This window comes from Limulus polyphemus, unplaced genomic scaffold (assembly GCF_000517525.1).
Source record: "Limulus polyphemus unplaced genomic scaffold, Limulus_polyphemus-2.1.2 Scaffold1273, whole genome shotgun sequence".
Taxonomy (NCBI): Eukaryota; Metazoa; Arthropoda; class Merostomata; order Xiphosura; family Limulidae; genus Limulus; species Limulus polyphemus.
In genome coordinates this window covers 156121-169420 of record NW_013666883.1, presented here as the reverse complement: position 1 = coordinate 169420, position 13300 = coordinate 156121, and the positions used below count along the sequence as shown (strand labels likewise).

Below are 13300 nucleotides of genomic sequence, written 5' to 3'. Positions count from 1 at the left end.
CTTTCAAATGCGACTGTAGCTTTTTTCCCCCAAAACCTTGTCTTCAAAACAAGGGTACGTCTTATATTACGAAAAATACGGTATCTACTCCTAGTTTCATTGTTCCACATAATGAAGTTATACAACATAATACAAACATTTACATAGATGATAAACATTGAACATTTTAAGAATGAGTCAAATTCTTAGTGTTTGTTTCAAGTGAACAGAGCATCATAAAGACAAACCTACCATGCTTGTAAACACCAATTAACAAGGATTTATCTGCTTCCTTGTCCCACCAGGGGACAGGTGGTTCTCCATCAGCAAAAGGTGTTGGAATTGGAATATCACTGTAAAAGTAGATACACATTTTAAAGAGAAATAATGAAACTTGGAAAATATAATATTGAAGATAAAAAACATAAATATCACTTTTTGATTTACTTTTTTGAACACTGCCAAATTTGCTCTAATCATCTTAAGTATCAGCTATTTGAAAAACTGCTCTGTACTAACAAATCAAAATTTCTCCAAATAATATGAACATTTCTTAAATATCACATTGATCAGCTTAAACAAAGCAACCTTTGTATTCTAAAATGTACAACAATTATGGTACTTCACCACATTTTATTGGTCAAGCACCAGATTATACAAATACCTTATATTAATAGGACCACAGCATTATAATGAAATCTGTGAAACTGTTTTTTATTTCTTCTGAATTTTGTCTTATTAAAACACACAAATTTTCACATTTAAGTACCTTTATTGACTACACCATCATTATTAAACAGAAAATTTGCAGTTAGTAAAACAAAAGTGTTAGACATTAAACATAGCCAAATATTACAGTATAAAAATTTTCAACATAAAAGCCTGTTCACAATAAAGTAAACAAGAAAGGTTTTAAGATGTAATACATAAATATTACTAACTGACCAGGAAGGAAATCCTGCTGCAACAAGCTGCCACAACTCACCAATCACCTCATGCTTCAAGTAGTACAGAAGTCTCACCCTCAACAGAACTCTAACAATGGAGGAAAAAAGGCATTCATATCAAATTTCTCAGCTCATAAAATAACTCTCAATAGTCACTAAGGCTAAGACTACATTTTATGAATCTCTTAATTAATTTTAGTAACATCTCTAATCCTCTCTACATAATAAAAATTAATATCTAAGAATGATGAAAACCATGTGCTACAGTAGTGTACAGTGTTCTTGCTTTTACAAATCTACAAAAAAATATCGCTTATTACTGATACAAAAATATGAAGGTTGCCCTTGATCTAAATACCCATTGAAACAACTTATTTAAAAACAAAAGACATTCAGTGAATTTGTTTTCTTTTCACATTTGTTATACTAACAGTATTTTTATATCCCCATTTGCTATCAAATGAATGATCCAAAAAATAAATGTTTTAAATTATGAAACATACAGAACAAACTGACTTTTTGAGTTAAATGTTCAAATTATATGGAAAAAAGTACAAAAATCCAATGTTCAATTACTTTATCAATTAGTTGCTTTAACTGAATAATTCCAATGGATTAAAACTTCTGAATGATGCCTGTGTTGAACATGAATGTTTCGCTATAGGTAATAAACAACGATAGTTGTAGATCACTTCACAGTGCTCATTACATTCAAAATTTTAATAAACTACTTCTTGTTTATGTTATACCAATTAGTAAAGCATAAAATCATAGCTAATACTCCATATTTTAATAGTATACAATTTTAAGTTCTTAATTCTAAAAGGCAATATTAAAAGAAATCCTGAATTTCCCCTAGTGTAACCCACGTGACATTTTCTCTTAACAAGTCATCTTCCCTATTTTCTCCACCACCCTTTAAAAAAGTACAAAATTAAACATAAATTACTCTATAAAATCGTTATTGCTCAGACAAACCATAATTTTTATAGTCTTCAATTTTGTTTGGTTCCAGAGCTATCGAATAGAAAATCAGACCCCTCCTGCCACATCCTCTCTTTTAGGATTTGTTGATAGTATAATTACATATTATCTATAGCCAATAGATGGCCAAGATTTTCATTTATCAAATGATGTATTATGTTGTTTTCTGAACAGAGAATTGTCAATTTCTTTGTTAGTACAAGCTTTGTTCCCACGACTAGCATGGATGAATTTGTAACATCTCTTGTTGCATAGTTACAAAGCCACAACAAATTGTAATAGTCGGGAGAATTTGTCTGCTTTTTGCATGTGCATTATTTAATCAAATAAAAATTATTTTATGCATTTACTACTATTAGGTAAGTACTTTATTTTTTGTTCTTCATTTATTCTTTATTTATTATTATAAAAGTAACTAAAATGTAAAAAACGGGATCTCTTTAGGTTAGTTAATTTTAGATTAGGTAAAATTAATGATATACTAAAAATGTTTCACGAGGCATGCACATGAGTGGCTTGTGGGTAATGTAAATCGATAGTGTAAAATGAGCTCTACATTCCCCAAGTGATTTACAACTTGTAATGGTGTGAATAGTAGTTAGACATAGTTCAAAGGGCAATAAAACAATAAAATTTACGTATAAATAGATGTATACTGCTACAAGTTTAAAACTACTAAGGATAAACACAGACTAGTCAAAACAAATACTCAATATATTCACAAACAAATATTCTTTAATTTATCAACAATACTTCACTAAAAATATGATTTTTTGTATGTGAAAGACTTATGTTTACTGAAAATCTGCTAAATGTTGTGAAAATATACATACTATATTAAAAGCTAGCGGTATCGAAGATATAGACTTTAAATGAGTAGAGAGAGGTCACTCAGTCAGTCAAGTCGACCGAGCCCTTGTTGAGACAATTATTTATTTCAATTAACATTTTGAAGTATACACAGAACCCTTTGTTTCATTTTATAACCACTTAGTCACAATTTCATGTATGATTTATACAAATTCATGTGGGTAAAAATAGGGTAAAATATCAATACAGAAATGTATACATGAGTACAAACTACACTTAGCTGAAGCAATGAAAGTTTATTCTCACTGAGATCACCAATACCCATCAAAGTGATCTCTCAATATTAGCATGGCAAGACATCACTGTGTAGTAAAGTAATAAATATGTGAAATTTCAATAACAAGATTTACAAAAAGTTACCATTATGCCTAAATTCACATTTTTATTCATACTAATTACAATTTACCCCCCAATTAATAGTAAACTAAAGGGTTTTTTTTATTTGATTTCTGCGTACAAGTTTCATGCTTATTTGTCAACACAATACATTGACCATTAACTTGAATGTTTTATTAGTCATTCTGAGTGTTATCTCTCTCGTGACATATCAGTTTCAACTCACTCAACTGAGTTAGTTAAGAAATTTAATGTATATTTTTAATTTGATTTTGTGTTTATCTTTAATTCTTTGTCTATGTTGCATGAAAAGGCAAACTGTGTTTTAGTTTCATGTCTATAATTGTACTATTAAACTACATCATTTTATTAAGTGTGAAGTATTTTGTTTCTACTGCAAATATTATTAACGATTAAAAGTTCTGTAGATTCAAAAAGTCAGAACAGTAACATACAGACCATAATATAGCTGCTTCAATAATGAAATTCAGTGTCCTAAGTTAGTGAGAAAAATAAGATCATTTCTTTCCTTTAAAATCCTATTGAGTCTGTTTAAGAGTGCCAAGTTTATGCACATTTCTTTGATTTTGAGATTATGTTCGAACATGTGTTAAGTAGAATTCTACAATTCTAGTCAAAAGTTATCCTTAGACCACTGATCAGAGGAAATTATTCAGTGTGTACAGATTAGAAAAGATGAGTGATTATAAGCAATGCCTAAAGAAAAAAGGGTAATGGTTTGCTTTCCAACAAAAAATAACTGTAATCCTACTTGTTTGCATGTCGTTGAAGGTGCTTTCTGTAACCTATATCGTTAAGCAGGAAGTCAGGGTTGTATTTATCATTTCGAGCCCAATCTGCCCATGAATCATCTGGTGTACTAGGTGAACCTCTTCCATCTTTCCTAAGTTTTCGACCTTTTCTACCCCTGGGAACAGGAGCTGAAAGACCTAAAAAAATTATATTAATCTCCATTATATCTAGTACACAATAATATATTCATATATGGATAAGTAAAGTGAATTTTACAAAAACTTATCTTTGCTCTTTCATAACAAAATTAACATAAAAACCACTGTGCATTACTTTAGCAGCAGCAAACAGCTAAAACAAATAAATTACTTTTTGTTATTATCAAGATTCTACATAAAAATATAATCCATAGAAAATTATATTTTAAATGCATAATTGTATATAAATTCACGCTTATACAAATCAAGATGCATAACTACCTCACTTCTTAGTAAAATATTATATACCAGACTTGAACAGCAAATCTAAATATTGTAAACCAACTAAAACATAAGTTAACTTCACAGCTTTAATTTGTTTACTACATCTTGAAACTGCACTGAATTAAAAATTGTATAAAGTGAAAAAATTGAGAAATGATGAGGTATTTAAAGTTTATATTCTAAATTTTAAAAACCAAACTTTATATGAATATAGCATGTTACTCTTTAATCCAAAAAGACTTTACAATATTTCACTGCCACATAATGAAGACTTAGTTAACCCTTTCCAGCCTGGGTATTCCAGGTATTACCCAGAGAAAATGTAAACATCTAATTTTGAAATTATATATGATATATCTCAAAAAACATAACAGAAATGAGCATGTTTAAAAATGTTTGTTTGATGTTAAATTTTATTGACATTTGTTTTGAATAAAATAAATAAGAAAAATATAGAAACTCTAGCCCCAATTGTCAGTTTTAGCCTCTTGTTGGAATTTTTATTCAGATGATGGAAGTCATTAAAGTTCAGCAGAAAAAAAAGTGTCAGTTGATGAAACAAAGCCAGAAATCTAGAGATTTTCAACAATTTTGAAGCTTTATTTTTAGTTGGAATAGTTTTAAAAAGTTATTTTTTCAAGTTGATAATGTTACGAACTGTAAAATTCAACTATTCACACAAAATGTTTTTAAAAATAACTTTCTTGTTTCTAAAGTTCTTGCAACAAATTTGCTGTAGTGCTTTCTTCCTTATGTAGGTATACACAAATTGAAAAGTTGTTATAATGCCTCAAAGTTGAATGGACGTGTCCGTAGGTGGAATGGAAGTTTTTACTGTCATTTAGTTATGGCAACGTTATTTTTAAGCCAAAAAAAGTAATAGATTAACTGAGTTTCCCCTGCTTATTTTACTGAAGTAATTGTCTTAGCAGTTAATTTTTTGTATGGAATAACTTTATTTCTTTATCTCAAATTCAAAGCCATGCCATCAATAAACAACAGAATTGTATTTTACTATCAGTCAAAGGTAAGTAACTACATCATTTATGAACACATTAGTTATATTATTAAACATAGTCATAAATAAGTTTTGTGTATAAAATAATGAGAAAAAAACTATCTTTACATATTAGTTTTAAAATTTTAGAGAATACCTGAACATACAATTTACTTCAATAAAATGGCATAGCATATATGGCACTAGGCTTACTTATAGTATAAGTATCAACACTAATATAATATGACTATCAGTTCAGCCATTAAACATTGCATGTATATCAGTGTAGTAAACAACTAGGTTATTCAGTGGTTTTGACTGTATTACAAATCATAAGTTGACCACAAAAAAATCAAATTCATGTTTCAAAGATATAATGTATTTAGAATTTCTGCATTTCAAACTCAGTGACATTTATGAGCTATTTATCCCTATTGATAAAAATAGTTAACAGTGTATATCAAGCTGACAATGAACAAATCTACATGTTAAATTGTAAAGCTTATGAGATGTATCTAACAAAAGCCAAGAAAAGTGGTTCAATTCCTTAAAGTAACTTCATTCAGGTTAATCTACATAAGAAAAGTATTATTTGATTTGTTAGAACTGTACACTTCTTTAGTTAGTCTCCTTCATGGAACTTGAGCTCTGTGGCACTTGAAACAACAGCTTTCGTTGAAAAGCAGAGATTATTTGTGTTGCAAAGGTTGAACAATAAGTGAAAAACTCTTTTTTCCCCAGTGCACGCAACACTGTTGCCAACATGAATACTAACTACAAAAAGGCTAAAAAATAATTTTTTAAAATTGAGCTGTGAAGCTCATTCTCTACAGCTTGTAATAAATAATGGCTTCAAGGAATACTGAAAGCTATTTTCACCTTGTAGCTCACTGCAAACATAACAAACAGCTGCAAAATCTTTAGACAAAAACAGAAACCAATGAACTTGAAACAAGTGAAAATATGATATGCATTTGAACAGTATTTACAGTATGTCTAACCAAATTAGGATTAATAAGTGGTGTGTAAATGCTTTTCTTGGCAATCCCACCATAGCAAAGCAGTCCGATGCTCATTTCTTAGAACTTCAGGACATCTGATACCAGTTAATTGAAGACATGTACATTGTGCTGAAGCTAGTACAAATGCAACCACAATGTTGTCAAGAATCAAACATTCCATTTCCAAAAATTCTTCCGGTTTTCAGGAGATGGTGACTATAAATTGAAACTCTGAGACAATGATTTAAAGCATTTCTTAACATCCTTTTTCAATCCATCCAAAATACAAGCATCCGAAGGTTGCAAGCAGAAATATGTGCACACTATTACTGCTATAAAAAGTACTTGAATTTCTTTTGAGAGGAGAGATAAACAAAACTGATAGTAATAAGTCTCACTAGACAACCTGTGACCCATTGGGTCACCCACTATTCAGAGGTTATGAAGAGGTTTTGTCATCTTATGCCTTTTAATGAAGATTTTTCACATTGACAGTGAAATAGATTTGAATGAAGAAGTTTCATAAAGAGCGCAAACAGTAGTGTGATGTAAAATTACTCATGCTAGAAATGTTCATAAAAGTGACCCGAAAAACGGCGCTAACTAAGTAACCCATGACCCAATGAAGTTTTGTAAAGAGCGCAAACGGTAGTGTGAATGATTTTTTTGACTGAGAAAATAAACAAACAAACAATCTCAGAGTTTTTAGTAGTATATAGATAGATTCTTCAAGATCTTGTTTTTGTCATCTTACGTCTTTTAGTGAAGATGGGAACATTGACAGGGAAATAATATAATAGCCAATGCTCGGCGTAAGGTTTTCATTTATAAAATTTTGTTGTTGTTCTCGACTTGATTTTTATTTTATTACCTTGTCTCTATACTTACTATTTGCAAATAGTCAATAATATTGTAGGTCCATTTTATTGTTGTTCTTTCTACGCGCAGTTATAACACATTTTCATTTCATCATTTAATTTTGGTTGTGCATATATTGTTGTATAGAAGATATTTTCAGGTGGAAAACGAATAGATAGATATATAAACTAATATGTGGCGCCATCTAATGTACCTAATTTTCTTAATAAAAGTGACCCGAAAAAAGGGGCTAACACGTTAACCCGTGGCCCGATTTTAACAAAACTTGTTTTATTCTGTTTCTATTGTCATTTCATTACAAATATGGCCCTATTGTGCACTGTTTGGGCTGTATTTAATTACAGACAAGCAAACAAACAATCTCAAAGTTTTAGTAGTATATAAATGATACTCTTTAATCACAACCAATGAAAACCAGGAGATGTGAAGTTGATGCCAATGCAATGCAGGAAAAATAAACACGTAAAAAGCAATGAATTGGAATGTTATGTCAAGCAACCTTTATTACTGCTAATTGAAAACTCAACTGAAAGTTGGGCTGCATATGCATATTTATTTCCTAAACCTTTAAATATTGCTGGTAAACATTACATAGTGTCAGAAGAGCATGTTTGTTCAAAACTGAACTTCTAATACAAAAATGAGACATAAGAAATTTGCAATAAACTCTTCAAGCAATATAGACAGTCTATATCATTAGTTACCTCCCATAATGTTGATTAGTTTCCAGATTAGAAATTGGGTTCACTACCATTACCCACAAAAAATTTAAACTTTGTCTATCATATTCAGCACTTATCACAAAGAGAGTTAAATCAAATGACCTTACAATTCAATTTCAAAAATTCTTTACTAATATATTTTTTCTTATCTAGTATGTTACTTTGGAGGAGGGGGAGGAAGACTTAAGAGCTTACAAAAACAAATTTTCATGGAGTCACTGACTTTTTTTTCCCCCTCAGTTACATTATAAACCACCAGTCAAGCTGGATTCTTACCAGAATGATTCTTGTGAATCCTAGTCTCACCATCCTCTGTAGGGGTAATCAAATCCCAGATAAACCCTTTGATTTTCTCATCCCCACGGTAGTGTTGGAGACAGAAAAGAAGCTAAAGTACCAAAAACAGTGCATGTAAAGGAGATGCAAGAGTTAAGGTCAATGGTGGAATATTCAAATTTAGGTTTTTACTATGAAGGGTTATCTTCTGAGTAAATATGATCTACCTGTATCCTTTACTCTACTAAAGAGTAAAAAAAAGCTTAACAGTTATAGCATTATTAGTAATGTACTAGCATGATAGAAGTACGACCTATGCAGTAATAAAAAAAAAAAGACTTTTAAATTACATAATGAAACATAATCAAACTATGACATTTGCTTCCTGATTTATACGTTCGTATTTGAGAAATACCATATAAATAATCTAATCTAATTATTATACAAAGAGCATTTTTACACCATAAAGAAAAATTAGCATCAAATCTTTGATAGTCTTAGTTAAAATTTATATTCTATACACATGTGAGTATCTCTGCTAATGTATGATTATATATTAGAATTAAAAGATTTATGTTTAGGTAATTATTCAATTAGGATTTCTGAATATTCCTTGAAAAAAATAAATTCTGTAACAACTCACAACAGTCCTTGATATATCTTCCACATCTTTTATTGTCAAACTCCTCTTAAACTGACCTAATGCTAAACATTCCTCCCAACGACCCCAGCTGTAAAAAGATATATAATGTGTCAGCAAATCTACCAAAACAGTAGATACAAAAACCCATTTGATATTATTTCAATATTTACAATAAATCTCAAGGTAAAAAATTAGGCAGAACAGTCACTTATTGGTGCATGACCAAAAAAGCTTTCAATATACAAAAACTAGTTTACAAAAAAAAAGATGGGCATTAGGATAATTAAAAATGTAAATGTGCTAAACTCTTAAATTACATTAATGAAATACTTTCTTAAATAACACTGTAGTTATTTTTTGGATAGTAAAAAAAAGAGAGAATGCAGGAACATTAACTATAAAATCTTGCAAATAATATAATCAATCTCCTTGACAAAAAATATATAAAGAAACTTATCCTTGCTATAAGTTAGACAAGTAGCAATTGGGAAAAAATAACACACACTCAGGCCAGCTAAATAAAGAGAGTATCATGTCATACGAGAAGTCATTAAGGGTTCATACAAGCTTGTGTGATCAAATAATGTCTGAAAAAGGAGGAAGGAAACTGTTCCTAAATAGCTTTTTTTAAACAAAATGTTCTGAGAAACAGTTAAAATATTAAACTTTGCAATAACAAAAACAGAAATATATCTTATTACAGGCTCATAGCCCACTCTCTATGAGTATAAACATTTATTCGAAATAAGAATAATACATATATACATATTATATTTTGCAAGACAGATTGTTTTTTGGTTTGTATGTATTCATTTTTCTGCACAAAGACACATCTTCATATAATACCTATAGTTTCTATAACAGTGGACAGGTTGATTTCTAAATCACTAGCATTTCAGTGAGTGCATGTTTTTGACTGTAGCAAGTATAGTAACAATATCACCTTAGGTTGTGAAATTAAGAAAACCATTTTGAAATTACTTTTTGTTGAACAAATTTTGTTCTTATTTAACAATTATTTTCATGCAGTTTTATTGCTTTTCAGTACCATAAAAAGTTTCACATTATATAAAACAAGGTACATCAGTTCCATTCTTTAATAATCAACTGACACAGCTTGAAAAGTGACACTATATCAGCTGAATTTAAAGTATTCTGTGGCTTACCCAAAAGTAAGCAATCCCTTCTCAACCTTAAAACATTCTGCTCGTGTCCAATTACCAGGAGCAACCTCTTCCAACAAGTCTTCCTCACGCTCTCTATCAAAACCTCCTCCTCGTCGACCTCCTCGTCCACGGTTTCTGTTGCCACAAATACTTCCTCTAGGGGAGCGACCACGACCTCCTCTGGTACGGGAAGATATTGCATCATCATCATCATCACTGGATTCTAAATCAGACAGATCTAACATATGATCATCAGCTCCAAACCTTCGTGTCTGAGTGCGTCGTCTTGGTTCTTTGACAATAAGCTCATTCTAAAAAGAGAAAGGTAAAATTAGCAAGAAAATTCATGAATTCCACATAAAGAAAGGTTTAGTTAAGAAAAACCTAACTCATTTGACACAGTTTTTTGTTTTAAATACAAAATAATAGTTAAATGTGCAGGTAACACTTAAATATTCTTAAAACAAATAACTAATTTTAAAAAACTTTTAGAAACAACATATATAAAACTGTTTTATACTATTTTTAAATGGAAGTTCTTTTTTTGGTTGGGTTTTACTTTTAAGTCAACATAAATCAATGATGGTATTCTAAGGCCAACCCCATCCAACCATTAAAACAGCTGGAAGTTTTGTTTTTTCCACCCTTCTCTTTCTCTCATCAATTTCAATATTCACTTACTGAGTCACTTTCATTTTTCTCATTGTACTTACTTTATTTTTAAGTTCATCTACATCAATGTTAGCTTTCTGGGCCCATTTTTCCCAAAATTCTGGATCATCCAAAGCAATATCATCTTTGATATTTCCAGCAGAAAATGTTGCTTTAGCAAAAGTTGAGCCTTTTCCTTCACTCTCAATAGTAATGGTACGTGTCCGGCGTTCCAGGATTTGATCAATGTCTTCTTCACAGAACTTGTCTCCTGCATTATCATCATCCATCAGAGCCCCATAGGCTCCTTTCCTGAGCAAATCTTCAATCTCTTTTTTAGTCATCTGCCCTCCCTATAAAAATATTAAATTAAATATATTGTTCTATTATCATTTGTTCTTTGGTATTATGAAGCATTATATTTTAATAAATTACTTTTCTTCAGCTTCTAAAACTATTTCCAATTCTAAAATAGCTTATAAACTTTTTTAAAGTATCCTAACTCAAGAAAAGAAATCACGATACAGTTTATTCCACAAGCTTACACAGACTTGAAATTAGCAAAATATTGTGGTCTGACAGATATCAAAAACAGAGATACAAAACTGACAAATGGATTTCATTAACAATAATAACAACCTGAAGCAGAATGAAACTTATTTTTAATATATTTTATGCCCGTGATTTACAAAAAATAAAAAATTTCAATTTAAGGTATCATTTCCTAAAATATATGAAAAGAAATCAAATTCTATTAGCACATTGTACTAATTGACCCTCACCAAACTAGGACCTTCTTTCTGAGAATTCATGGACTGTAGAACTGCTCTATCCAACCCCAATTTTAAACTTGCTTTGTCAAACATCTCCCTTTCATATGTATTTCTACAGATGAGTCGATATACTTTAACAGCTCTTGACTGACCTATCCTGTGACATCTGGCTTGAGCCTGGAGAAAGTAGAAGTTTAAAGTTTCAGAAGGAAATCAAGCCATGTCACACAAAAATACCTTACACTGATGTTTTAACATGTTAAAAAACAAAATGTTTTATTTTAGGTTTTAAATGCTTAAACAAGGATTCTGATGGAAATACCATATTTTTTTTACAAGAAAAATTTGTGCAAACGTCTAGTATACTATGAAATAGTTCACTGTTTAAACTCTAATCATTAACATTTTTTTTATTTTTACAAATTACACTTTGTGATTGTTACATGTAGTTAATCCTCACTGATTTTGTACACCGAAATATTTGACTAAAAGCATCTGTGTAAGAAAATCCTGATGATTATTTAGTTTTGAGAATAAAAAATGTTGTTTATACTTGAAAAGTAAAAAAAATGTTTTTTTAACAATATACAAATAATTGATGACTTACTTACAGCAAATGTTTTAAAACAGAAAGTAAAAACGTTTTATTTACATTGTTTAAAAGCTTTACATAGTCTGTAAAGTACACCAATTAATCATTCTACCTGAAGGTCATTCTGAGGATTCCAATCTGAGTCAAATATGACAACAGTATCAGCTGCTGTCAAGTTAATACCAAGTCCACCAGCTCTTGTACAAAGCAAGAACACAAACCTGTCAGAATCTGATAAACAAAAAACTGCTCAGTCTATTAAAAGTAAAAACATAAACTCATGAAAAACACCTTAAAAATATGAACTACTTAAAGAAAATTAAACATGACAAAATAGACTGGTCAAAGTCTGTTAAAACAAAAACTGACCAATATTTACTAGGGATTAGTGAAATAGTCCAAAATCCAATCACCAGAGTTTACTAAAACAAATTTTTTTTTATTTAGACAATATATACACAATAAAAAAACATTCCAACTATAAAAACTCTGTCCATTCCTATAATGATGATGCCCTTTTTGCACATCACTGAGTTACATTCAAAATGTTATTAAATTACTTGAATATTAATGTATCTTAATGAAATTATTTTTATAAAGTACATTATAATTCAAAGTTTTATATATTTCAGTGTTTATTCCTTTATTTCAAAAGAAACCTCTAAACAATGATTTCATATTTCATTTATCACTTCATGATCTCATGATTCAAAATACCTTAACTTTAGAAACAAGTATCTGTAGACGTTTTCTTGCTGATGTTCAAAGTACATGTATATAGCTTGTTTATGAGTTACTCGAGTCAAATTCAATGAACTCATGGTGGAGAGAAAAACTTAAAAATTCTTTCAGTTCAAGATAAGTCATGCCCATTTCCAGAGAAAGAGCAATATCCCTTTGGAATGTCTCAAATGTAGACGTATCTATCCATTTACAAATAGGCAAAATAAAGTTTAGTTTATTGTTGAGAGCAGGGCTCCTAGCAATTGGCTATTTTTTCTTGCCTTACACATATTAGTTTCATAGACTGCTAAACTACATTTAGGTTTACTTTTATATTTTATTTAATTATGTATTACAGTCCAGCCCCATTTATCCAGTCATAGCAGGGTGGCCTCAAAAGCACAGTACATATCCCTACAACTCGTCCATAATACTCACCTTTCTATGTTCCCGTTTGATACAGAATATTGTAATAACATCTTTACATACCTATTTTTGTATTTCTTGTCTAAAAATAAAATTCTAT

The 13300-nt window shown here is 30.1% G+C and overlaps 1 protein-coding gene across 5 annotated transcripts in view; it reads right to left on the bottom strand.

Moving 5' to 3' along the window:
• Positions 1-13300, bottom strand: part of LOC106462876 (chromodomain-helicase-DNA-binding protein 7-like) — a 167453-nt gene that overhangs the window by 64010 nt on the left and 90143 nt on the right. For all 5 annotated transcript variants that reach the window (XM_022390278.1, XM_022390280.1, XM_013922841.2 and 2 more), the window contains 9 exons: positions 12164-12282; positions 11469-11636; positions 10749-11039; positions 10036-10346; positions 8870-8957; positions 8227-8338; positions 3889-4066; positions 925-1014; positions 232-332 (listed from right to left, as the gene is read on the bottom strand). In XM_022390278.1, the coding sequence (XP_022245986.1) occupies positions 232-332; positions 925-1014; positions 3889-4066; positions 8227-8338; positions 8870-8957; positions 10036-10346; positions 10749-11039; positions 11469-11636; positions 12164-12282 (1458 nt within the window). The remainder of the gene's footprint in view (positions 1-231; positions 333-924; positions 1015-3888; positions 4067-8226; positions 8339-8869; positions 8958-10035; positions 10347-10748; positions 11040-11468; positions 11637-12163; positions 12283-13300) is intronic.